At 42.6% G+C, this 26,958-nt stretch overlaps 1 protein-coding gene across 1 annotated transcript in view; it reads left to right on the top strand.

Annotated features, from left to right (window-relative positions):
• Positions 1 to 26,958, top strand: part of mdga2a (MAM domain containing glycosylphosphatidylinositol anchor 2a) — an 845,563-nt gene that overhangs the window by 767,459 nt on the left and 51,146 nt on the right. The window contains exon 14 of the mRNA XM_055640389.1: positions 21,652 to 21,810. Within this exon, the coding sequence (XP_055496364.1) occupies positions 21,652 to 21,810 (159 nt within the window). The remainder of the gene's footprint in view (positions 1 to 21,651; positions 21,811 to 26,958) is intronic.

The raw sequence follows: 26,958 nt of genomic DNA, 5'->3' as shown, positions 1-26,958 counted from the left end.
AATTCAGAAGGGACATGAGAGCAACATTTTTAACTCAGGAAATGGTGAGTACCTGGAGTGTGCTGCCTAAAAGTTTGTTTGAAGTGGAGTTGCTGACAGCAACTAAAAAGCCTCCAGATGAACACTTGAATCACTCAGGCACAGAAGGATATGGGCCAAGTGTGATATGGGACGGGATTGAAGCGGATGGGTGTCAAAGCAAAGCAAGGTAAAGTGCCTTGGTGTGGTAGCTCTGTCATCCATCATCATGAAGTGCTTTGAGGGGCTGGTCATGGCACACATTGGCTCCAGCCTCCCAGACAGCCTTGTTCCATGCAGTCCGCCTGTCCCTGCAACAGGTTCATAGGAGACCATCTCCCAGCCCAACACACATCCCTGCTACATCTGTACATACACCAGACTCCTACTTAGTGACTAGACCTCAAGCACCAACACCATCATTCCAATCAAATTAATCTCCAAACTCCTGGACCTAGGAACTACCCCCCACCTCTACAAATGGATATTCCATTTAATTTAGAGATACAGCACAGAAACAGGCCCTTCGGAGCAGGGCCGGCCTTAGGGGGTGCGGGGCGCAATTGGGAACAATTTTGTGAACCCCAGATTCCCATCCAAGGTCTGTCAGCCCAGTTAATTAGTATATATTATGAAATTGTACACTAGGTGCTATGGATTATACACTGTGTGAATATCTCCTGCTCCCTCCCGTTTGACTGTCAGTAGCTCCGCTGGCTTCCAAATTTACCGTGGCTGCTATTGTGTGATTGGACACAATGCCCTTGGAGACAGCGGCTGATTGGACGGGAGGAGACCTATTTGTTGATTGGACGGGAATTTTAAGGCAAGCTGGTTGGTGATTGGATGCAACCCCCTTAGAGACAGCGTTTGATTGTCCGCCAAAAATCGCTGGTCGGTGCGAACTCAGTGGACTATCTGGTTGTATCTCCAAACTAATCTGGTTGTATCAACCAGACTATCTGGTTGTATCTCCAAACTAAACAGTATAACATGCAAGTACATTCATTTAAAATTAAATTCAGCGATTATTTCACATGATTTTTCACTGTGTAAAGCTCAATATCTGACCAATTTCTGTTTAACACGTTTGGTCTGCCGTGAGCATTTTTCTCTCCCAAAACAGTTCATATCTAGCAAACCGATCAACGAATCAGACAGCAGTTGGATGCAGTCATAGAAACATAGAATATAGGTGCAGGAGTAGGCCATTCGGCCCTTCGAGCCTGCACCGCCATTCAATATGATCATGGCTGATCATCCAACTCAGTATCCTGTACCTGCTTTCTCTCCATACCCCCTGATCCCTTTAGTCACAAGGGCCACATCTAACTCCCTCGTAAATATAGCCAATGAACTGGCCTCAACTACCCTCTGTGGCAGAGAATTCCAGAGATTCACCACTCTCTGTGTGAAAAACGTGTTTCTCATCTCAGTCCTAAAAGATTTCCCCTTTATCCTTAAACTGTGACCCCTTGTTCTGAACTTCCCCAACATCGGGAACAATCTTCCTGCATCTAGCCTGTCCAACCCCTTAAGAATGTTGTAAGTTTCTTCAAGATCCCCCCTCAATCTTCTAAATTCTAGTGAGTACAAGCCGAGTCCATCCAGTCTTTCTTCATGTGAAAGTCCTGATATCCCAGGAATCAGTCTGGTGAACCTTCTCTGTACTCCCTCTATGGCAAGAATGTCCTTCCTCAGATTAGGAGCCCAAAACTGTATGCAATACTCCAGGTGTGGTCTCACCAAGACCATGTACAACTGCAGTACAACCTCCCTGCTCCTATACTCAAATCATTTTGCTATGAATGCTAACATACCATTTGCTTTCTTCACTGCCTGCTGCACATGCGTGCCTACTTTCAATGACTGGCGTACCATGACACCCAGGTCTCGTTGCATCTCCCCTTTTCCTAATCGGCCACAATTCAGATAATAATCTACTCTCCTGATTTTGCCACCAAAGTGGATAACCTCACATTTATCCACATTATACTGCATCTGCCATGCATTTGCCCACTTACCCAGCCTATCCAAGTCACCTTGCAGCCTCCTAGTTTAGAGGGGTTTAAATGGTTTAGAGATGTTTAGAGGGCTTCAGATGGGTTCAGGTGTGTTTAGAGGGGCTAGGGGGGGTTTCGAGGTGTTCAGAGGGACCCAGAGGGGTTTAGAGACGTTATAAGCCCCCTGTGAGAAATTGTATTTCTCTGAAATTGAAGATAGACATAAAGCTGGAGAAACTCAGCAGGACAGGCAGCGCAGTGACTCTGGAGAGAAGACCCTTCTTCAGACTAAACTGAACTCACGTCGGTGAGAGTACGTGATTGTCTGAAGAAGGGTCTCGACCAGAAACGCAACCCTCTCCCCAGAGCCCATGCCCGTCCCGTTGAGCCACCTTCAACTTCAGAGCCAAACAAAAAACACAGAGTGCTGGAGGAAGGAACTCAGCGGGCAAGGCGGCTGCCTCACCCGCTGGGTTTCTCTAGCATTTTTGTCTACCGCAAAACGCTGGAGAGAGACGAGATGAGGAGCGGGAGAGAGAGCGCGAGAGAGAGAGGGAGGGAGGGAGAGAGCAAAACACAGAGAGACACAACGTGGGTCGATAGGTGAATGACTAACCTGCAGACCAGGGAGAAGCCCCTTCTCGCGGTCCGGGGCCCTCACTCATGATGGTCAGTTTAAAGAAATTCTCAACGTGTCATCGATCTACATTCCTCAGTAAATGTAATTGTGTTTTAAACAAGTATTTATGACGCCACGTGAATTTTATTCCTACAATTTACAACTTTTAACAAAGCCAAGGTAAACACAAAATGCTGGAGTAACTCAGCGGGACAGGCAGAATTTCTGGAGAGAAGGAATGGGTGAAATTTCGGGTCGAGTCCCCTGTTCAGACCAACAGATTAACACAGCCTATTAAACTGCAAACCTGGATATCTTTAAAGTGTGGGGAAAAGCCAGAGCACCTGGAAAAACCCACGCGGTCTCTGGGAGAATGTACGCACTCCGTACAGACAGCACCCGTAGTCAAGATCGGACCCAGGCCTCTGGTGCTGTAAGGCAGCAACTCTACCGGAAAAGCAATCAATATATTCAAGGACTACTCGCACTCCGGTCACTCTTTCTTTTATCATCTCCTGTGAGACAGAAGATACAGAAGTTTAAATGCGAAATTTGCCTCATAAGCAAAGGATGTACTCCAAGTCTCTCGATCTACCTTGTTGCAGCGCATTAATTTTTTTTTATCTGCGCTTTCTCTATAGCTGGTACACAATATCCTGCATTGCGTTTACTTTCTCTTTATGCACCACGTGATGCTGTACTCACGCAGGGTATGATTTGACTGCAGGCAAACTCACTTTTTTCACTATATCCTTGTATATGAGACAATAATGAACCAATACTAACACCATTCCTTGTTGGCGTTGATGTGCTGGGCCAAATGGCCTCTTTCCATTCAATAAATCGCTATTACTTTATGATTTTATTAGTACCTACATAGGCAGATTAGTATACTCTGTTTACTTACTGAATTGTCTGTCAAAATGGGTCCAATGGGTCCAAAGTGGAACCATGGACATTTACCCATGTAAAAGGTTCCAAAACTGTTGAACGCGTGTCACAGGTTATGAGGAGAAGGCATGAAGTTCACATCTTCATCGAACAGCTTAGTTGTCCATCATTCCTCTAACATACTGATGAACAAAATTACCTCTTAAGGATCAGGCTCAGATTTGTTGAAGTGTTTGCCTGCTCCCTTACTCCTTGGACATTGACGCAATGCATAATTTCCAAGGTTTGATGAGAACGTTGTGTAGATTGGTCATAACATTCCCTGGCTTGCAATTAACCTGATTTTATCAGCATTTTTCAAATTGAATAATGATTTCTGTAGAGTGTAACAGATACAAAGACATTTAACTGCATAAGACCAAAAAAAATTGCTTCCAAAATATCTTGGTGTTCTATATCACAAAGTTATCCTTCAGAAAGCAACTATATAAGAGAGTCAAGAGGGTCAAGAGGCAAGTGTTTTATTGTCATATGTCCCAGACAGAACAACGATATTCTTACAGCAGCACAGCAGAATATGTAAACATAGTACAATATATAGCAATGTTACAACATTTTGAGATTTTAAATTTCAAGTCTGCAATTTATCCCATCAGATAAAGGATAAAAAGAAGTTTAATTTGACACCTAATTCACTTTCATATCTTCAGTATTAAACAAAGCTATGGCCATTTTCATACTCGGAAATTAGCATCTTGTTCCCTATTGCTTTTCCATTGACTTAACACAAAGCTGTGATTGAGGACAGTCAAAAGCCCATAACTTTCTTAAAAATCAAGAGAACTGAATTAAATTTTCAGTTATTATAGATTGAATATAAACCATATTACTTGGATGACCTGAAATTAAAACAGATAATTAATTAATTACATAATTGTAGTTAATTAAAAAATTAACCGTTGTGACGGAAATAGTAATAAATACCCAGACTGCCTTGAAAATTCAAAAATGTGATATTCACAAGATCAGAACTTTAATATTATTGTATTATATACTGTAAATCTGTAACAGATAGGTAAATAAATTACAATTTCTAGCAATAGACCAAGTCTTTATGGAGAAGATCAGTTGCTAGCTGGTACATTGGCATATCATAATCAGTAGCATCATCATGCTCCTCAGATTGTAACCAATAAGCATCTCTGTGCACCTTGTTTTTCCTCAACTTTTCAATTTTGGCATTGTAAACTACAGGTTTTTGCTCTTCAAACCACACATGACATGCCTTTCTGCCCACTACTTTCCCATTAACAATGTCCTGTAGATTCAATTTCTTAAGAAAAGGATATTTTTTTTAAAAATAGCCTAAGTATCCAAATAACAGACTAATCCCATTAACACAAGAATTCACAATATTACATGATTTTTAAATCTCAATGTCATGAATTTATATCCCAGATGGAAGGAATTAGATGTTTAATTCCCATAAATTAATCTAGAAACATCCACCCAAAATATAATCAAATTATTGTTTTTTTGCACAATACATGTGAGTCAAACTGTTGTGAATATTTAGTTTAAAAATAATGATCATCGAGAGAGAAAATAACACAAAATATAGACAATTTAGACAGCTTATCTCCAAAAAATCAATGGGCATTTTAATCATCTTTCTTCTGGAACGTGATCGATTGGAACGTTGCATTTGCGGTGAATTTGAACCCCATATCGGCAGGAAAAACTCTGCCGGTTCGTATGGGGCCAAAATCACATTTTCACCAAGTAAATTTTGATTAAAGTCATCCTAAGAAGCAAGTTTATATGTAAAATAAACGACTTACATTTTGATTTGTCCCGTACGTGAGATCTGTCACGTTGTAGGCGTTGACGGCGTTAGAAGTCGCTTTTTATTTTAATATAATCATTAAATTGTATCGCAATTAAAAATAAAATCGGGAATGGAAGTCGGAACGATTTTTCTGCAGCAGCTGGCAGCACGAGGAAATCGGCCTCGGACAGGCGGTAGAAAACTGGATTTTAATCCCGCCCCTCCCCCCCTCAAAGGCGCCAAAGTCATGCACACGGCCAGTGGCAGAACTGCAGCGCCGCTGAAGGTAAGTATTGTAACATTGCTACAATATAACAATATAATAAACGAGAAAAAAATGTTCAGTGTGTGTGTATTTATGCACTTACTCACATACACACACACATATAATATATATATATATATATATATATATATGTGTGTGTGTGTATGTGAGTGTATGTATATATATATATATATACACACATTGAACTTTATATTTATATATACATATATATCCCACCAGTCTTGCTGTCTCCGACTACATTCTATCTCTATCCCGCCCACTCCCCTGACAGAAGCCTCCTCGTAGTAACCCCCGGAAACAACGACACGATGCACTCAGTAACGTGTCGGGCGACCAATTCTGTCAACATGTTGGACGACGACGGAAGCCAACTGCGAGCTGTGCGTCGTCTGACACACAAGCAAACAAACTCCCCAAACATCATTCTGAAGAAGGGTTTCAACCCAAAATGTTGCCCATTCCTTCTCTCCAGAGATGCTGCTGGTCCCACTGAGTTACTCCAGCATTTTCAGTCTACCTTCGATTTAAACCAGTATCTGCAGTTCTTTCCAAAACATTATATGTACACAACACAGGCACACATACATACACATAAAAGACAAACTAACAATAATAGTGCACTAATAACACTAATAGTCTATGTAGTTCAGAGCTTATTTGAGGTTATAGTGTTTAATAGTAAGATTAAACGAGAACTTACCAGTTTGAAGTTTGATCTTTATTTTATGAGGAGGAACGTTGAGGGAATACGTGAAAGAAACCCGCTACGACGCATGCGTGTCATCCTTCAAAGCAGCGGTGTGAGGTCACAGATACACTATAATGACCTAAAATAGTAAGATTATTAAAGAGATACCAGTTTAAGATATGACCATTTGAGGGTGGGAGCGGAGGGCACGTATTCCCTCAACGTTCCTCCTCATAAAATAAAGATCAAACTTCAAACTGGTAAGTTCTCGTTTAATCTTACTATTTTACTTCGGAGTCATGTGAGTGACTACGTGAAAGATTTCAAAGCTCTGTGACCTCATGCCGTGGAAACGAGTCCATGCTTCACAACTGCCTTGGTAGTTAGGGAGAAATTGTTAATTATATTCAAAACATTCATACCAATTATTTAATGGAAATGATAAATAATATCGAATTAATTCAAATCATAACCCTGTATTCTTCAGGGATAAATTATCATACAGAACTTAAAATGTTCCCCGAAAAACGTTCCCATACTGCTAACTGGTTTGTTATAACATTTCTGAAACGTTTTCTCCGACAACCATCCTGCAATCCTGAGGATTTGGTCCATGGATACATCAAGGCGTTTTGCTGCGGATGTAGCTGCAGCCCTGGTGGAGTGATAATTAAATATGTTATTGTCCACTCCCGCCTATCATAACCCATATTTCAGCCACCGCGAAATGGTCTGAGTTACACTCTATGGTACAGTTTCTTATAGCTGATTAAACGCCAATTCCTTGCCTCTGATAGCCTTTGTATTTTCACTGTATAACAAAAAACGTGCTTCACTATACAGAGGCGTTTGTCCTCCGGGTAGGCCATCAATTCTATGACCTGCCCCGCTGATCCTGGCCTATTTTGTTTAATAATACGGTCCTGGATCACAAACCCCAAACTTCGTGCCGCAATAGTGAAGCCATCCAGTCTTACTTTTAGCAATAACTGGAGCTTATGCGCTGTGACTAGCGCCATCAGCATTACCATTTCTAGTTAGTTATCCAGATTTAATGCTGTAGCCGGCGACCAATTCCTTAGCAAGGTCAAAGCCACACTTACATCCCAGATATAGTTGTATCTTATTTTTGGTGGCTTGGTGTTAACATATCCTCTAAAATTTTTAACTACCAGAGGATGTGATCCCACAGACTGTCTTACTGTTCCTTGCCACCAATAACTTGACAATGCACTTTTGGCACTATTCACAGTGCTGAAACTCAGTCCTCCATATTGCAGGCTGGTGAGAAACTCTAGCACCGCCGGAACATCCTTATTTCTGTGGTCCAGAAAGTTATTATGGCAGTAATTAGTCCATTTTAATATGACCTAAATACTGTTATTGTGTAGACCTTCTTCGTGCTGCTGTGATCATGTCCACAGTTCTTTTGATAGCCCCATGTCCCGTAGCGGTGTTTTAGAGTCTACAACCTACTAAATCAATATTTTCTATGACATGGATAGCTATCCTCAGTTACTGGATGCACCAGCAACTTAGGACTATGTCTTACCATTATACATGGTTCCAGCACCATGTCCTGTACCCCGGAAAACCATAGTTGGGTAAGCCAATCAGGTACTAAGACATCCCCGATGCCGATTCCTGTTGAATTTCCCTTAGTCCCCCAAATTTATAAAGTAGAAAAGGAGGTAATACATAAATGAAAACCCTCCCCTAGTGCAGTGAAACAGCATCTGTAGCTTCTGCCTCAGGATCTGGTACCAATGATACATACCTCGGTAACTGGTGATTTAACCCTGGATGCAATTCTAATATCCGGCCTTACATACTTTACTGATTTTAGCAAATACCGTTCTATCCAACATCCATTCAGTACTTTCAATAAATTTTCGTGACCTGGTGTCTGCCACTGAATTAGTATCCCTGGTAGATACGTAGCCGATAACCAAATATTCCTTTGGACACACCATTGCCAAATTGAATTTGCCAATTCATCACAAGATTTTGATATCTTTCCACCCATATGACTTATATATGCCATCACCGAGGTATTATCTATCTACCATCTAACATGCTGCAGTTTCATTCCTGAGCAATAAGATTTTAGCCCATGAAATGCACTTAACATTTCTAACCCTTAGTGTTATGTAGGTTAGCTTCTTATATATTCCATCTCCCCCATAGCTCGAGATGGTATCAGTTGTACCGTAACCAATTGCACTGGCATCTGTTTGTAATAGCACAGACGGGTTGTGAATAACTATTGGGTTTGGAGCAATACTTAACATTGTATTCCCAACATTGTAATTCTTTTATAGCTTCTATCATTAGCTCCATTGGCCAAAATAAATGACCTCTATAATTATGAGCCCATTGAAACTCTGTGGCTTTCCATATTAGTAAAGTCATTAACATATTAAATGTGTTAATGGTGTCAATTTTGACTTAAGTGGATGGACAATGAATCCCAGCTGTTCAAACAATTGTTTAGTGGCAACCACTGCCTAACATGCCGATTCATAAGTTATTCCCACAATAAGGATATCATCCAACTATACCATTACTCTATGATTTTGGTGTTGCAGCAGTCCCAACGCTGGTTTAAAATTTTTCCCCCCTGTTGGATATTGAATAGCAAGGATCTTAAAGATTAATACTTGCCATACAGTAGCCTGCTGAAAACTAAGTCTTTAGCACTGCTAAAAGTATCCATCTTTAAAATGAATATATTGCACAACATTGTGAAGCATTGATAATCCATAATAATACGGCAACCCCCATCTTTCTTATTTCTAATAAAGATGTTTGAGACAAATCCTGTTCTTCAGGTTTGGTTTATTCCATTACCAGCATGTATATCTGTCCGGTTTATGTTGTACTGGAGAGTTTTGTTTGAGTAGAAACTCTATCAGATATCCCTTAAAACTGCTAAGGATGTATCTGTCCATAGATATATACACCAAGCTTCAACATGAAGTTGCAATGTCCCTCCAACTTCCGTGCTCCCTTATAATGCTGGAGCCCCAAATTCACCTACCTCCATGGTTATTGGTGGTAACCAAGTTATTTTTCTTGGTTTCATACGCGGTTGTGGAGAGCCTAAAGGTTAATGTTAGGGTAGATGCTGACGTAGACTTTTGCATCTTCCACAGTGGTCGTCCCGGGCCAAACCCTAAACAGGACGCTGCTGCTGGGTACCTCTGCCCAATTCTTTGTAGTATAATTACAAAAACACTACCTCTCTTAGGATGCACATAAGGTTAATGTCTTCCCCAGATATCCTTTGGATGCTTTAATCAGCCCCAAAGTCGAGCCTCCTCGCCAATTCTTTTACCTGTTTAGACAGGTCCTCCCCCCCCAAATAACGGGGTCTATAGCCCTTTGCTTACATAGTATAGCGAACTAGGGTCTAGAGCTGGCTGAATGGCCCTTCAAACTGCACATCGCAAAAATTAGTGCTAATGGCATCCTTGTGGTTACTAATTTTCCACCTTTTTTAACATGCGGGCCAAAGCTGTTATGCCCGCCATGAGACCTTTCAGAGTATTACGGATTTTTAATATCCCGACTCCTAACGGCCTTCCCAACATGTCTGCAAATGCATCTGTAACAATGGCTACATTAAGAGCACCACAATATCCCGGGGTAAAAAAGCCTTGCCAACACTTCAGCAAAAATATTTAGCTTGAAGTTGGTGGGTGGACTCACAGTCCTTCAATACTCACAGCCACCTTCTCGAGATCATTCTCAGTGTGTTTCTGCTGGCAGCACTGGCTCATCATGTTCAGCAGGTTGTTCACCTGCTCAGATTTTACCCCGTCAGACCTTCCATACCCTCCTCAGAGGCGTCTGACATTTCATGCAGCCCTTATGGGAAACTGCTGTGGGACTTATATTTATTTGCCCACTGTGGCTTTCCTCCAATCCCGGAGCCTGCCACTGTGGAGAAATTTCCTCCAGCAACCGCTCCAGCCGACTTACATGCTCTCGGGCACTAGTCGTCGCGGGTGCTTTAATATATGGGACCGCTCCTGCCGACCTTGGTGCTCTCTGGCACTAGTCGCACGCGGTATTTCCCGCAGCCGGTCCCCATGCCTACGGGCACTGGTCGCTCCCCATAGTCCCGGTACTCACGGGCACCTCTACCCATTTAGGGTGAAATTTGGCACTCGCTCCCTTATGGGAGATGCTGGTGCCGACATTCATTGCTGCCTGCTGCTGGTCATTAAGCAGGAACAATTCTGTGTGGCAGCACTTCAGCTCTATACTGACATCAGTAGCTGGCTGCCTGCTGTTCAGAACACAGCAGTAACGACCTGTGGCTGTGCCCTGACGTCCTTTGCTGGCTGCCTGCTGCTCTTCAGAATACAGCAGCAAACGTCTGGAAAAAAGAACCAAAAGGTAAGGGAAATTTGTTCTTACCTGTACTGGTTTTCAGCCTGTCGTTTGGGAGGAACGTCCTTCCTCCCGCAGCCCCACGGACCCCGTAGCGTAGGTCCTTGGGCTGCTGTCGGCTGTCGGCTACGGAGTAGTCCTGCTCTCTTCCGGGTCCCGCAGCCGCTTCAATCGGCCTCAGAGCCGCTAGCGACTGCATCCACGATAGACTGCTTAGTCTGGAAACCCCCGGGACGTGTTGCTTCGCTTCCCGCCCGGCAGCAGTCAATCTTGCCGGTGCGGGGAGCGACGTCGGGCACAGCTGTTCTGCTGCTGCTAAAAATAGCTTTTTAGGAATCCTCTCCGGAGGATTCGCGCATCAGCTGCCGCTGGCTGCTGGCTGTCCGCTGTTTCCGCGGTTCTCCCCTCCAGCTTCCCGCAGCTCCTTGCCTTTCCTACCTGCAAGGTAAGTGGGAAAAATTTTGCAGTCTCTTACCTGCTTCTTTGCATTTCCCTCTAGGGAGACGTCCTCTCCCATGTCTGACTCGTTCAATGCGTGTATGCGATATGACACGCATGCGTCGTAGCGGGTTTCTTTCACGTAGTCACTCACGTGACTCCGAAGTAAAATTGCCTAATGGCTGTCGGGAAGAAGCTGTTCCTGAACCTGGACATTACAGTTTTCAGGCTCCTGTACCTTCTTCCCGATGGCAGGGGTGAAATGAGTGTTTGGCCTGGGTGGTGTGGGTCTCTGATGATGCTGGCTGCCTTTTTGAGGCAGCGACTCCGGTAATATAGGTGCATCAATTCTAGGACAAATAGACTCAGAAATAGTTGTTTTCCGAAAGTCATAACTACTCTTAATTCACACATGCACTGACTTCACAGCCCAACACCCGGACTTCCACCTATTCTATCCACGTACTGAAATTTGGAACTGTAATGTGTATTGTACCTGTAATTTTTAATATTTAAAATTTTTTTTAAATATTTAATATAATCTTTAAACATCTGCCTAAGAATACTACCTATTCATCCTTCACCATTTTGCCTTTGTAGATATGTATATAGCGCCGCAGAATTGTGCACCTATCCCCCCCTCCCCCTTTTGTTTTGTTTTCTGTTTCTTGTTTTTTGTACTAAATTATATGTATGCACTGAGTACGAGCTGCTTTTAATCTCGTACATGTATAGTGACAATAAATGGCATATCTATATCTATCTAATATTGCGTCAACGATCAGGGATGTGTGCAGGAATATTTAACCTCTCGGATGCTACCGTGTTTCAATTCATTCTGCTGCTTGTAAATGTACCAGTAACAATTCCACTTCCTGTGTTCCGTAGCTGCTCTTTGCTTAAGTTTCAGTTGGTGGCTTTTCATTTTAAACAGAAACTATCAATTTTTGAAAGGGAAATGTTCAAGTGTGGGGTTTCCAGCTGCACTTGATGTTTATAAAGTTAGACCTATTGCTAAAGAGTGCGGGCTTTACTCCCAATTATAAAAGAGAATACCAGTCACAGTGAGGAATATTTAAGTAACAATGCTCCATTTATGAGTAGCGTCCATTTAATTAGGGACATCCACGAAAAGTTAACCAAGGTTTACCTTTTCCTTTTGTCCCCACACATAAAAAAAACTCATACACACAGCTTTGAACTCCCACTGACTGCAGTTTAACTCGGAGTAAAATCACAGCAATGCCGCACGTATGCCGATGGAAAAGCAGCTTCAAATTTAAATAGTTCTTGAATTTTCTAATGATACAACATCAGATTACAAAAAGCAGCAATTACATTTATTGTGCTGAAATCACTTCGTATTCATTCCCTCAGCTTCAGCTTACAGATTGCATTGTGTAGACTGATCTGCCCAGTCTACATCAAAGTTAATGCTTGATTATAACATTGGAATCTGATATATTCAAAAATCCCTTGGGTTCATCTAAATTCTAAATAACACAGCTTTAGTTCCTTTAACGATTAGATAGCCTTCTCATCCCAGGAGGTAACCCAGTGAATCCCTTCTTGAATACCTGCAATGCTCGCATTCCCCTTTCTTGAGTAAGGGAACTGGGGTGGGAGATTGCAACCTTCACGTGGACCACCCTGTTTTCGACTAATGCAATCAACCTGATGTGCACAATCAAATAAGATCAAATAGAATAAGTTGTCCTGCAACTTTAGGCTGTGCACGCCATACAAAAGAAGAAGAGGTAAGGGGACCAAAATTGTACACAGTACCCAAAGTGCAGCCTCACCAACACACTGTATAATTGCAACAATACTTCTCCATTTTTTAATGACAACAAGCAATAAAGGCCATTGTACTACTGATAGACATAAAATGCTATAGTTACTCAGCGGATCAGGCAGCATCTCTGGAGAACATAGAAAGATCATCTTTCAGGTCAGACCCTTCTTCAGGTAGTAGTGAGGGGGTGGGAAAAAAATGCAAGCTAAGAAAATAAAGCCAATATGCTACTAATAGTTGTTGCGTCTGGCTGCTGACATTTTGTGCTTCATACACGAGGAAATCGAAATTAATCTATTTGCCATTCATTTGGTCTCTGACATTTTAGATAATAATCTTTTTTTTATATACCTCAAACTAAATTGCCAGACCTTGCACTTTCCTGCATTATATTTTATTTGCCAAGTTTTTGTCTCCTCACTCAACCTACCTGCAGAGTGTGAAGATCTCCTCACAACATCCTCTCCCACCCATTTTCATGCCATCAAAAAACTTGGATAACTTGCACTCCGCTTTCCTCTTCCTTGGCATTGGTAGTTAACTGATTGATTGACTAATACTTTATGTACAGTGGTACAGTGAAATTGTGGGATGAGAAGGCTATCTTATCGTTAAAGAAAGTAAACCTGTATTCTGTCCCTCTTCCTTCTCACCCCCTCCCCTCCCCCCACCCTTGTCCCCCTTTGTTCTCACCTTTCCCACTGGCTGTCTCCCTTTGTTCTCGCCCCACCCCCCCCACCCCCCCCCCCCCCAACCTTCTCCTTCTTTGATCTTGGTGAGTCCCCCACAGTGGGTCCTTTGTTATTTGTTCTCTCGGCAACCCACCCCACCCCACGTCGGGTGCCTCTTTGTTCTCCATGCCCCCCCCCACGTAATAGTAGAAAGTGAAGAACAAACCCTAAGGGCGTTCCACTGGTTGTGTCTTGAAAAGTCTTTTCAACTTGAAAAGACCCATTTATTATTTTTTCCCCTGCCTTCTCTGTGATGTTTAGTCTTCAATCCACATTGTCACATTTCACCCAATAGAGTTTGCTCTTATCTTGTCCATCAGCCTTTTTATGTGGTACCTTACTATATATTTTTGGTAAATCTAAATACACCACATGTACAGCTTCCCCAACATACATTCTGCTCGTTCAATCCGTGAAGAACTCTAACAAATTTGTCAAAACTGATTTCCCATTCAAAAGACCATGCTGACTTTGACTGATTGCATAAAGCTTTCTTCAATGACCAGCTAATTCTTCCTTGTTTGTGGACCCCAGCATCGTCGTAACAACAGATAATAAGCTGACTGGTCTATAGTTTCCAATATTTTATATTCCTACTTTCTTGAACAAGGGCATCAAATTTGTGGTTTTCAAATTTGCTGCAATTCAGTGAATTGTGAAAGACTGTAATGATTTGCTATATTTTCCTGCACCCACATCCTTATTTTATTTATTTATCTATTTTTAATTTATTTGTTTATTTATTGTCATTCGATAAAAACATGCTTCCACATGAATCATGAACGAAATTTGTACTCGGGTCAGAGCAGCGTAATAGTGCAGTAAAACATCAATAAAGTGCAGTAAAGACATCAATAAATTCTAACATATAAAAACCTTCCACAATAAAATCTAAATAATAATGAGCCTATGAATAAATAGTAAAAAGTTAAAAAGCAACATGGTTAAAAGACAGCAGCATAATAATGTCCATAGCAGCAGCAATAGCAGCAGAAAGTTCACTGAGTTAGTGAGGGTTCAGTCAGTGAGGTAGATAGTTTATAAGTATCACAGCCTCAGGAAAGAAGCTGGCTTTAAGCCTTATTGTCCTGGCTGCGCAGCCTTCTCCCTGAGGGGAGGGGGGCAAAGAGACCATTTGCTGGGTGGGTGGGGTCCTTCATGATGTTTCAGGCTCTGCTCATGCACATGCTGATGTAAATGTCCTCAATGGCAGGGAGGCAGTTGTTTGTGATTCTTTTGGGGCAGATTTGACCACCCTCTGCAACGCCTTCCTGTCAGCAGCAGAGCAGTTTCCGTACCACACTGTGATACACGATGTGAGGACGCTCTCCACCACACACACACACCTGTAAAATGATGTCAGGACTGGGGTGCTCAGGCCAGCACGCTTCAGCTTCCTCAAGACGTAAAGGCGTTGGTGGGCTTTTTTAATGATGCTAGACGTATTGCAGGTCCAGGTGAAGTCGTTAGAAATGTGCACCCCCAGGTATTTAAAACTGGACACCACCTCCACAGCTTCTCCTCCGATGTAGAGGGGAGGGGGGGGCGGGGGGTGTAGCTGCCTTTTCTGGTCCACAACCACCTCCTTTGTCTTCCCCACATTGATTTAGAGGTTGTTTGCTTTACATCAGACTTCAAGTTCTCCCACCTCCTGTCTGCAGCCCGACTCGTCATTGTGGGAGGATAATCCCACCACTGCCGTGTCATCTGCAAATTTCACAATATGACTGTTCGGGTGTTTGGCTGAACAGTCATAAGTGAGACTAGTGTACAGCAGGTGGCTCAGGACACATCCCTGTGGGGAGCCGGTGTTGAGGGTAATGGGGGGAGATGGGATGAGACACCGTAGATTTTAACAGACAGTGGCCTGTTGGTCAGGAAGTCTAGTACATGGATGGTTTAAGTCCCAGCAGCAGTTTGTTGACTAAAGTCTGTGGAATGATGGTATTGAAGGCAGAACTAAGGTTCAAGAAGAGCAATCTGACATATGAACTCCTGTTCTCCAGATGAGTGAGGGCTAAGTGAATGACGGATGAGATTGCATCAGATGTAGACCGGTTCTTCCAGTAGGCGTACTGATAAGGGTCCACATTGATGTTAATGCTGTCTTTTATGTGGACCATACCCAGCCTTTCGAAGCATTTTGCAATGTTATCATTAAACCCCTTTCCTGTACCCCAATGAATCCTGGAGTCCCATTAGTTTTTCCCACTACCTTGTCTCTTACAAGAAGGGTTGTTGCAACAAATTCTTGCCTTTTGAACTAGCCCATCTGTTATCTCTGGTGTCCTTTCTGAAGAATGATGCAGTTTTGGTGTAAATGATCTGCCATTTCCTTGTTTTCCATTATGAACTCCCCAGTCTGACTCTCCAGGAGAACTCCATTGACCTTTGCAACCATCTTATTTACTTGTTTTGGTATTACTTGCTGGTTAACCTTCACCATCAATTTTCTTCCTCTTTATTACCTTACTCCTCTGCTGAAAAATTCTCAGTTGCCTAGACTACCGCTAGCTTTTACCACTTTGTCGGTTTTAGCTTTATTGAATGCTTTCTTTGACCTCCATTTTTATGTGTAAATGGTTCATCTTTCCCATTGAGTCCTTTCTGGTTGGGATCAATTATGCAATAGCTCCTTAAATGTCTGCCACAGTTCAACTATTGTGTTAGTGGCGGCGCCTAACGGCAGCGGCTCGACTACAGTCGTCTGTCTTTTTTTATTTTTGTCTTGTTAAATGTATGTCTTGAGCTCGTTTTTTGTTTTTTTTAGCTGTGTATATGTGTGGGGGGGGGGGGGGGTGTTGTGGGGGAAACCGTTTAAATCTCTTCCCTGTGCGGGGACCCGACTATTCCCTGTCGGGTCTCGGATGTCGTTGGGCCTAACATCGTGGAGCCGGCGGCGACCTCCGGCCGGGACTAACCTGAGGGCTCCAGTTGCAGAGCCTGCGGAACTGACATCGCGGAGCTGGCCAACTTCGGAGCGGGAAGAGCTGTGGTGCCGTGCGGCTGCGACCCGACTTTTGGAGTTCAGAGGCACCGGCCGCAGACCCGGTGGACGGGAACATCGGGAGCTCCAAGTCCCTGGTGGGAGACCGCTTTTCTGAGCTCCGCAACGGCGACTTCTCCCGCTGGAATCGCGGGTTTAAGGACATGGAGCCGGGGCCTAACATCGCCCGGCGTGGCTTAAACGGCCTCAGGACTTACCATCGCCCGCCGGGGGCTTTAACATCAGAGCCCCAGTTCGCCTCGACACTGCAGTTGGACTGCTGGACCACGGGAGAAGGAACAAAGGGAAGAGATAAAGACTTTGCCTTCCATCACAGTGAGGAGATGTTGGAGACTCACTGTGATGGATGTTTATGTAAACTGTGTTAAGTGTGGGTCTTGGATTGTTTTGTAATGTAAAAAACTGTAGAAATTATATTTCGTTCAAACCTAGGTTTGAATGACAATAAATTGCATTCTATGCTATGCTATTCTATTCTAACTATTGACCTTTCCTTTGGCCTATTTTCCCCATTCCAGTCTAAACAATTCTTCTACCATTTCTATGTTTTTCCCTCATTTAACTGAGGACACTGGATTTGAGATGTTCACCTTTATACCATTCTGTAATCACTATTCCCAGAAGGATCCCTAAGTACAAATCTTTTTTTAATTAACACTATAACCTCCAAATAACTATCAACCATAAAGACTTGGGGGTGTTATTTTTGACTTTGCACTATTATTGTCTATTTATTTGTCTGGTTTATATAATATATACTGAACATTTATAGTTGTTTATTATGGGTTTTACGGAGTACTATGTTTACATAGATTGTTGAGCTGCTCAAGTAAGAATGTCATTGTTACTCATGACAACAAAATACATTTGTTCTCTTCTCTCTCATGATAATTTGTCCTCATTGCATATGCTACCCAATGCCACTAATATATCATTTATTTCTGATACATTAAACTTCCCTTCAATTGAACAACTTCCCCAGCCAAATAATTTAAAGCCCTGTTTATAACCCTAGTTATATGGCTCCAGGATTCTAGTGTGGACAGTCATGAATCTGAACCCATCTCTCCCACGCCATTCTCAGAACCAGATGTTTATTTCTCTAACCTTATGTACACTCTGCCAATTTGTATGTGGCTCGAATAATAATACGGGAATTATTACCTCTGTGATACTGTTTTTCAAATTTGTCTGAATTGCTCATAATCCTTCAGTAACAATTTCTTCCTGGTCCTATCCATGTTATTAGCAATCTTGACAAATCAACCCTAACCTCCCACGACAAGTTCCTCACCGACCCAGAAGACATATTGTTGACCCTGGTACTAGGCAGGTAACCCAGCCTTCAAAACTCTATCTGAAGCTCGGATTACAGCTCATCAAATCTGCACTGACATCACACCAGGGCATCGGAAATGGCCTCATTCTTCAGGGAACGGGGGTTCCTCTCCCCTACTATAGATGAGGCTCTCACCAGGGTCTTTTCAATACCCCGTCACTGCTCTCTCTCCCCATCCCCACACTCGTAACAGGGGCAGAGTCCCCCTAGTCCTCACCTTTCACCCCATTAGCCGTCACATACAACAAATAGTCCTCCATCATTTTCGCCACCTCCAACGTGACCCCACCACTCGCCACATCTTCCCATCTCCCCTCCTGTCTGCTTTTTGCAAAGACCGCTCCTTCCGTAACTCCTTGGTCAATTCTTCCCTTCCTTCCCGCACCACCCCCTCCCCGGGCACTTTCTCTTGCAACCGCCAGAGATGCCACACTTGTCGCTTTACCTCCCCCCTCGACTCCATTCAAGGACCCAAGCAGTCGTTCCAGGTGCGACAGTGGTTCACCTGCATCTCCTCCAACCTCATCTATTGCATCCGCTGCTCTGGAGGTCAGCTGATCTACATCGGTGAGACCAAGCGTAGCCTTGGCGATCGTTTCGCCGAACACCTACGCTCGGTCTGCATTAACCAACCTGATCTCCCGGTGGCTCAGCAATTCAACTTCCCCTCCCATTCCAAAACCGAACTTTCTGTCCTGGGTCTCCTCCATGGCCAGAGTGAGCACCACTGGAAATTGAAGGAGCAGCACCTCATATTCCGCTTGGGCAGTTTGCACCCTAGCAGCATAAACATTGACTTCTCCAATTTCCGGTAGCCCTTGTTGACTCCTCCCCTTCTCAGCTATCCCTCAGCCCTCGGGGCTCCTCCTCTTCCTTTCTTCCCCCCGCCCCACCCCCCACCCCACATCAGTCTGAAGAAGGATTTCGGCCCAAAACGTTGCCTATTTCCTTCGCTTCCTTGATGCTGCTGAGTTTCTCCAGCACTTTTGTTAACTCTCGATCAGTTAACACTTCTGCAGAAAGAGTTGTTGTGAATCACAATGGGGTTCACTAGTTCCCACATGTGGCAGCTACCACAGTTGGCCTAGCCAAATCTATTCCATGTAGTTAATTCATCTGGGATTTAATTATTTTGAATGCGCCGTCCATAGCTGTCTTTATCGCCCCAATTTAAAACTCTTGGCCAATCGGGAGAACATGTTTTATCTTTGCCTTGTCAGATTTTTCTACATTTTAGTTTGGGAGAATTTGTTTCTCTTAAGTGTGAAACGATGGTGTTTTGTTACAGCTTTAACATAACGCTGTATGAAGCATTCACTTGTTCTTTTCCCAATGTTCACCTTAAAGAGTGTTTGCCCTAATTAGCATTCACAAAGTTAGATGATGATGTTTAAATTAACAATTGAATTCTGTCCCACCTAATTCAGTTTCAAAGCACAACGTATCTTACACGTTCAGTTCTCTGCCTCCGTGTGTTTCTTAACTAAAGTCTTGAAGGATTTGTAATTGTGTCTCTGTGGAAAATGTGGCACATCTGAGGTGTTTGATTAACTAGGTTCATGAGACTGGTGAGGATAAATTGTAGCCAAGGGGGAATATAAACAGACAAGACAGATACTTCCAATATGTGCAGGACTGCACATTATAACGTGACAAAGATCAACAGATTATCTTTCTGTTTCCCTCAACTAAAATGCTGGATGTAATATCCGTAAGAACATATGACGTGGAGCTGGAAAATGTGTCTCATGTCCCTGAGCCTACTCCAATGTTTAATAGATTATTACTGATCTGATTGTTACTGTAACACTGCAATCCTGCCTACAGTCCTGTAATCTTTCACCCATTTGCTCATTAAGTATCTATGTTAAAAACCTTTACTTTTAAGTCCATTTATGGTATATTTGCCAGAAAATGTTGGACCAGATCTGTGACATATATTTACAAGGTAATAGAAGAGTCAGGTGGGCACCCAGTTCACAGTTGTGTGGAATGGAGGAAGGCCTTGATTAGGAAAAAATCAAAGTTCCCTCACAGTTGTGGTGAGGAATGGTAACGATCTTCCTCGTCGGCAAAGAACCAAAAATAAATGGTTTACATTTTGTGCCTTTTTTTTCCAGTGGCAAAGAAGCCATGGGCTAAGATTACCATCAGATGTCAATAATAACTGTCAAGCATCCACATGCATGTTTAAATCAGGCAGGAGACTGCCTCTGTTATCTCCGCAATTGTAGTGTGCAGCCAATGTGAAGCTCTCCTGTACATTTCAACTACCCTACCTCCTGGATCATTTGCTCCTCTAACTGTTCTAGTTTTCAATGAGAAACTTAATTGAAATTGTTTCCTCAATCGCTCCTTATCTACCACAATTTTCTTGAGGTAACTTGAAGTTTTGACTTGTCCAATGGCTGTAAAAATGAAACAAGTGAAAGGCTACAAGAATTATTTTTTAAAGTGACTCGTGATGGATAGGGTTTGGGCAAGAGTGGCCTGCAAAACCTCTACGTTGTGCTTCCAGGATATTTCTACTGCTAATGGGGAAATCTGAGCTAAAGACAATGTAATTGTCAAATGAATAAATGAATGAATTATAAAATAATGGGTGATTATTGGAATTCAATGGAAGGGGAAGTCAGGATAAAAGGATGCACAAGGTACCTCTAATGTTTAAATCAATCGTGATTTATACTGAGTACATCCAGGTTGTACAGGATAGCAGTGGTGGGACATGCTCCTTATTCAGTACTCAGTTTATAGCTTTAACCTGCCAGGAGGTCCATTAATTAGGTGTGAGATAGAGTACCAGGTTGAACTTCAAAGCTAATACAACCAGACAATTACTAACCTCTGTCCTGCTTTGGCAAATGGCTTGGTCACATAATAACCTTGTCACTATGCACATGGAAAGAGTTCCAAATCTATTTTTAAACCCCCCTGATTTCCTGAGGTAATATATAACTAAAACTGAGTAACAAATTAAAAAAAGCATCACCTTTGGGCAAATTCATACCTCATTCATTCATTCAAGCATTGATTTTCAGGCACTGAATCATTTTCCATTCACTTCAGTAGTTTTTAATCGGCCATAAGACATAAATGTCTGATCCTGACTGTAGTGACCAAGACATTTGAGTTTGCACAAAATACAATGGACATGCCATTAGAGTGTGTAATTGCCCTAAAGTGTACTATTTCTTCGCAATGTGCCTCGGGTGCTGTTGCACTGATTGATCGTGGTTAGTTCAGAGGTACTCAGCCTGAAACATTACTTTCACAGCAGTCACACCAGATGTTTTCAGGGGTCACGTTAAATTGATTCAGTGTCCATGTGATTTGCAGGCATTACAGTAAAAATAATTTCCTTCAAAGGGTGCTCTTCTTGTTAGGACCAAAGCAAACCCTTTGACAAAATGATAGCACTACAAAATAACAACAAAAGGGTGTAGACAATCTCGTTCATGATCTCTAGTCTTTAGTTATGTGCTTTTGGGAGAAAACTAAAAATGAGAATAGACACATTAAAATGTGTTGGTATCATCAGTTGAAGTTAAATAAAGCTTGTCTAATGATTGTTTTGTTTATCTGAATTGTTCTTGTTTTTTTGCTGCAGGATACTACATGTATATAGAAACCTCTCGCCCTCGAAAGGAAGGTGAAAAGGCTAGGCTTCTGAGTCCTATTTTCAGCACACTGCCTAAAAATCCATACGGCTCAACAAACAGTGCTTACTGTGTCAGCTTCTACTACAACATGTATGGAAAGCATATAGGTAGGTGTGAGCAGAAATAGGTTTGTTTTCTGTTTTGGAACCAGAGGTTTTAGTATTTTCTGTAACTTCAATGTGTATCTCTTTGCCCAATTGATTGCAAAAACAGGACCAGTACACAACTTAAATAAGAGACAAAATTAAAAACAGCAACATTTCTATATTATTTATATAACCAAACAATGTAGTTCTTCTGATTCGTTTTAAATTTTAATTAGATTAGTACGGTGTGGTTATGCGTTGCTCTAGGGTGGTTTGACGATTTTATGTCCATGCATTGTGACATATGCATAAACTAGGATGCATCACCCATGGTCAGTCATGACCGAGGGGCGCCTACTACTACCACATTATGACAGTATTGGTAACAGAAATTTAACCTGGCAGAATTCACAAATCATATATCTGAGATATGGAATATAAACTTGCTCTTGTAAAATTTATGGGGAAAATGTAAATAAGTAAACACAAAATTAAATTTTAACCCACATTTCTTGATGCATGAGTGAATCACATGGCTTTCCTTTACAGAAAATAAGAATGCAGACAATTTTCTAGGAACACCCAGAAGCTCCATCCTCCCCCATTTTGGGCAGTTGGCTGTATAGGGAGAGAAAGAATGCTTTCTCCATTTTAAATTGTATTCTTTAATTTTTTTGTACGTGGGTATGTGACTTGAAAATCTTTCTAAAATAATTAGTTTTGTTAGGAAAGAATTGCAGATGCTGGTTTAAATCGAAGATAGACACAAAATGCTGGAGTAACTCAGCGGAACAGGCTGCATTTCTGGGGAGAAGGAATGGGGAGAAGGAATGGGTGATGTTTCGGGTCAGGTCTGAAGAAGGCTCTCGACCTGAAACGTCATCCAGATTCCAGATGCAAGATTCAAGAAATTCAAGAGAGTTTAATGTGTCCCTGATAGAACAATTAAATTCTTGCTTTGCTTCAGCACAATAGAATTGTAGGCATTGACTACAAAACAGATCAGTAGTCAACTCGTAGTAGTAGGCTCGAAGGGCCGAATGGCCTACTCCTGCACCTAATTTCTATGTTTCTATGTTTCTATCAGTGTGTCCATATACCATTATATATATATATATATATAGATATATGCACGCATGAATAAATAAATGGACAAAGTGCAAATAACATAATGGGCTATTAATGTTCAGAGTTTTGTCTGAGCCAAGTTTAATAGCCTGATGGCTGTGGGGAAGTAGCTATTCCTGAACCTGGTCGTTGCAGTCTTCAGGCTCCTGTACCTTCTACCTGAGTCCTTGGGTCCGTGTGTGGGTCCTTGATGATATTGCCCGCCTTTTTGACGCAGTGACTGCGATAAATCCCCTCGATGGAAGGGAGTTCAGAGCCGATGATGGACCTGGCAGTGTTTATTAGTTTTTGTAGTATTTTCCTCGCTAGGGCGCTCAAGTTGCCAAACCAAGCCACGATGCAACCGGTCAGCATGCTCTCTACTATGCACCTGTAGAATTTAGAGAAAGTCCTCCTTGACAAACCGACTCTCCGTAATCTTCTCAGGACGTATAGGCACTGATGTGCTTTCTTATTAATTGCATCAGTGTTCTCGGACCAGGAAAGATCTTCAGAGATGTGCATACCCAGAAATTTGAAGCTCTTGACCCTTTCAACCATCGACCCGTTGATATAAACGGGACTGTGGATCCCCATCCTACTCCTTCCAAAGTCCACAATCAGTTTCTTGGTTTTGCTGGTGTTGAGGGCCAAGTTATTGTGCTGCCAGATGTTCGAGGTGTGGAGATCAGGAATTACATAGAAACATAGAAATTAGGTGCAGGAGTAGGCCATTCAGCCCTTCGAGCCTGCACCGCCATTCAATATGATCATGGCTGATCATATTGCAGTTGTACAGAGTTGGACAGGACTGCCATGTCTGAGCACCACGCAGAGTTGACCATGAGGCAGACCCCCCCTCTTCTCCCTTTCCCAGATGCCAGTGTATGGTCCATACGGTGGATGGAGAACCCTTCAGGCTGCACCGCTGAGTCTGGGGAACTGGGGGTGAGCTATGTCTCTGTGAAACAGAGCATTCCCTCAGCTCCCTTTGATAAAGCAGCCTTGCCCTTAAGTCCTGCACTTTGTTTTCAAGGGACTGTACATTGGCCAGTAGGATATTAGGGAGAGGGGGACGAAATACCCTGCACTTCAGTCTGACCTGAAGTCCTGCCCGTCGGCCATGTTTCCAGACACGATGGAGGCTTCCCCGTTGTTTCCAGGTACTGTGTTTACTGTACCTGCTGTTTCTGCGAACCTACGTTGGAACGGGAATTCCTTCACAGACAGCAGCTCCAGCTCCGTGACGTTCTCCCCAGAGATGCTGCCTGTCCCGCTGAGTTATTCCAACATTTTGTGTCTATCTTCAATTCTTCAGTTATACATATACAGAATATTTGCAGTCAAAGATGGTTATTGGCTGAAACATAATTGACTAGGACCACTGAAGTGTGTCCATGACTACAGAGAAGGAGAACAAGGCAGAGGGATGGTCACAGTGGAACATGGTGGGGGGAAGAACCTTGGGGAGAACAACAGGAAATGTGTGTTGGAGAGAAAATTGGAAGACATTAGTAAAGACAGAAGAAGATAATTTGTGACGTAGAGAAACATAGAACATAGAAACATAGAAATTAGGTGCAGGAGTAGGCCATTTGGCCCTTCGAGCCTGCACCGCCATTCAATATGATCATGGCTGATCATCCAACTCAGTATCCCGTACCTGCCTCCTCTCCATACCCCCTGAACCCTTTAGCCACAAGGGCCACATCTAACTCCCTCTTAAATAAGCCAATGAACTGGCCTCAACTACCTCTGTGGCAGAGAGTTCCAGAGATTCACCACTTTCTGTGTGAAAAATGTTTTTCTCATCTCGGTCCTAAAAGATTTCCCCTCTATCCTTAAGCTGTGACCCCTTGTCCTGGACTTCCCCAACATCGGGAACAATCTTTCTGCATCTAGTCTCTCCAACCCCTTAAGAATTTTGTAAGTTTCTATAAGATCCCCCCTCAATCTCCTATATTCTAGCGAGTACAAGCCAAGTCTATCCAGTCTTTCTTCATAAGACAGTCCTGACATCCCAGGAATCAGTCTGGTGAACCTTCTCTGCACTCCCTCTATGGCAATAATGTCCTTCCTCAGATTTGGAGACCAAAACTACACGCAATACTCCAGGTGTGGTCTCACCAAGACCCTGTACAACTGCAGTAGAACCTCCCTGCTCCTATACTCAAATCCTTTTGCTATGAATGCTAACATACCATTCGCTTTCTTCACTGCCTGCTGCACCTGCATGCCTACTTCCAATGACTGGCGTACCATGACACCCAGGTCTCGTTGCATCTCCCCTTTTCCTAATCGGCCACCATTTAGGTAATAGTCTGCTTTCCTGTTTTTGCTACCAAAGTGGATAACCTCACATTTATCCACATTATACTGCATCTGCCATGCATTTGCCCAATGGCAGCTCAGTAATAGAAGTGAAGCTGAAGAGGTTTGGAAATTTGAGAAGTTGGTGTGCTGAAACAAGTAACACAAGCTTTCCAAAACATGTGTTTTGAAGCCCTCAGCTAATTGGGACATTGTTGGTTTGTTTCCAAATTGGAGGAAGGGAGGAGAGAGGAAATTAGGTTTCACATCATGGAAGAAATAGGTTAGTGGAGAAAATAGACGCTGAGGCAGATGGGGACAGGACAGGGAAAATATGGAGAAATGGGAGAACAGCACTGGGTTGGGAGAGTGGGAGGGGAGGGTGGTTTAGGTTAGCAGGTTAGCGTGTTGGGGAAATGTGAAAGGGAAGGGAAAATGTGAAAGGGAAATGTGAAAGGGAAGAATGAAAATTATCAATGGTGAGTGGAAGGGTGAGAAATGGAGAAGATGAAGCCATAAATGTTGGTCAGAATCGGAAGAAGAGTGGGGGCGGGGAGGGAGGACCATTTATTGTTGAAACTACAACAGGAGCTGAGAAGATGAAGATGAATGACTTTTAACTTTCACAACAATAGAATAAAGGAAGACAACACCGAATAATTACATTTAAAAGATAGCAAAGGTGTATGTAAAATTAATTTAAAAGACTCGCGAGAAAGGTAAACTGGTGTTGGTAAACTGATAACATTCTCACACTTTAAAGAATTTGGCTTCAGTTGCAAAACAGAAGAGTTAATAATAGAAAAGGAGTGAATTGCACATTGGGTCCTGAACTGAGGTAGAAAGTTCCTTTTTCCTGTGGATTTTTTAAGGTTCATTTGACACAGAAAGGTTCACTTTGAGGTAAAGCCAGTGAGAAAAAGTCAGTCATGAAGCACAGAAACAGGCCCTTTGGTCAACCATCATGCACCCAACTGTATGCATATCATTGACCAGCATTAGGTCCAGAGCCATGTATGCTTTGGTGATTCAGGTGTTTGTCTTGCTACTTGTTAAGTGTTGTGACTGTACCTGCCTCCACAATCCTCTCAGGCTGTGAGCCAGAGAGCCTGCTCTTCATCACAAAGGTGAAGCGCTGCAGTTAGGATTTGTTTATAGGGTCCAAGTTTGGTTGATGAATGGCAATTTTAGCTAATTTATTGTTGCATTCATAACACCAGCCAGCGGTGCAATTCTATTTAAATGCTGGTACAGGAACGTGTGTGGGGTGCCTACTGAGAAATGTATTGGGTCCTCCAAGCAATATTTTTGCTGCTTTGAAAGATCAGGAAGGGTTTCACAAGGATGTTCCACATAATGGTGGCTTGCTGTGTCTTATGAAAGTTTATTATTATATTATTAAAGGTTGGCTCTGCAGATTTCTGGGGTAGTGGTCTTACCTAATTTGGACACAGACCAACAAAGCCCCATCACTTAAGAGGATAGCTCAGGGCTTCAAAACACATGTTTCAAAGAAATGTTCCTTTTTGTTTTACCATCTGTCACTATCATTAATAGCATTGAACTTTCTCTGCAATCCATCATGTTCAGTGCCCAACCAAGAATATTATATCATGTATAAATTGGATTGTCTGGCACTGCACGATCACGCCAGTCAAAATACTGAAAGTGCAGAAGTCAATCCAAATAAATTGTTTCCTTCCTTCATCACTGTAATCTCCATAAGGGCAACATCAGTTCAGATTCTAGGTT

Source organism: Leucoraja erinacea, chromosome 9 (assembly GCF_028641065.1).
Source record: "Leucoraja erinacea ecotype New England chromosome 9, Leri_hhj_1, whole genome shotgun sequence".
In the NCBI taxonomy this organism is placed as follows: Eukaryota; Metazoa; Chordata; class Chondrichthyes; order Rajiformes; family Rajidae; genus Leucoraja; species Leucoraja erinaceus.
The sequence above is the reverse complement of the archived record's forward strand: the minus strand, read 5'-3'. Positions and strand labels throughout refer to the sequence as shown.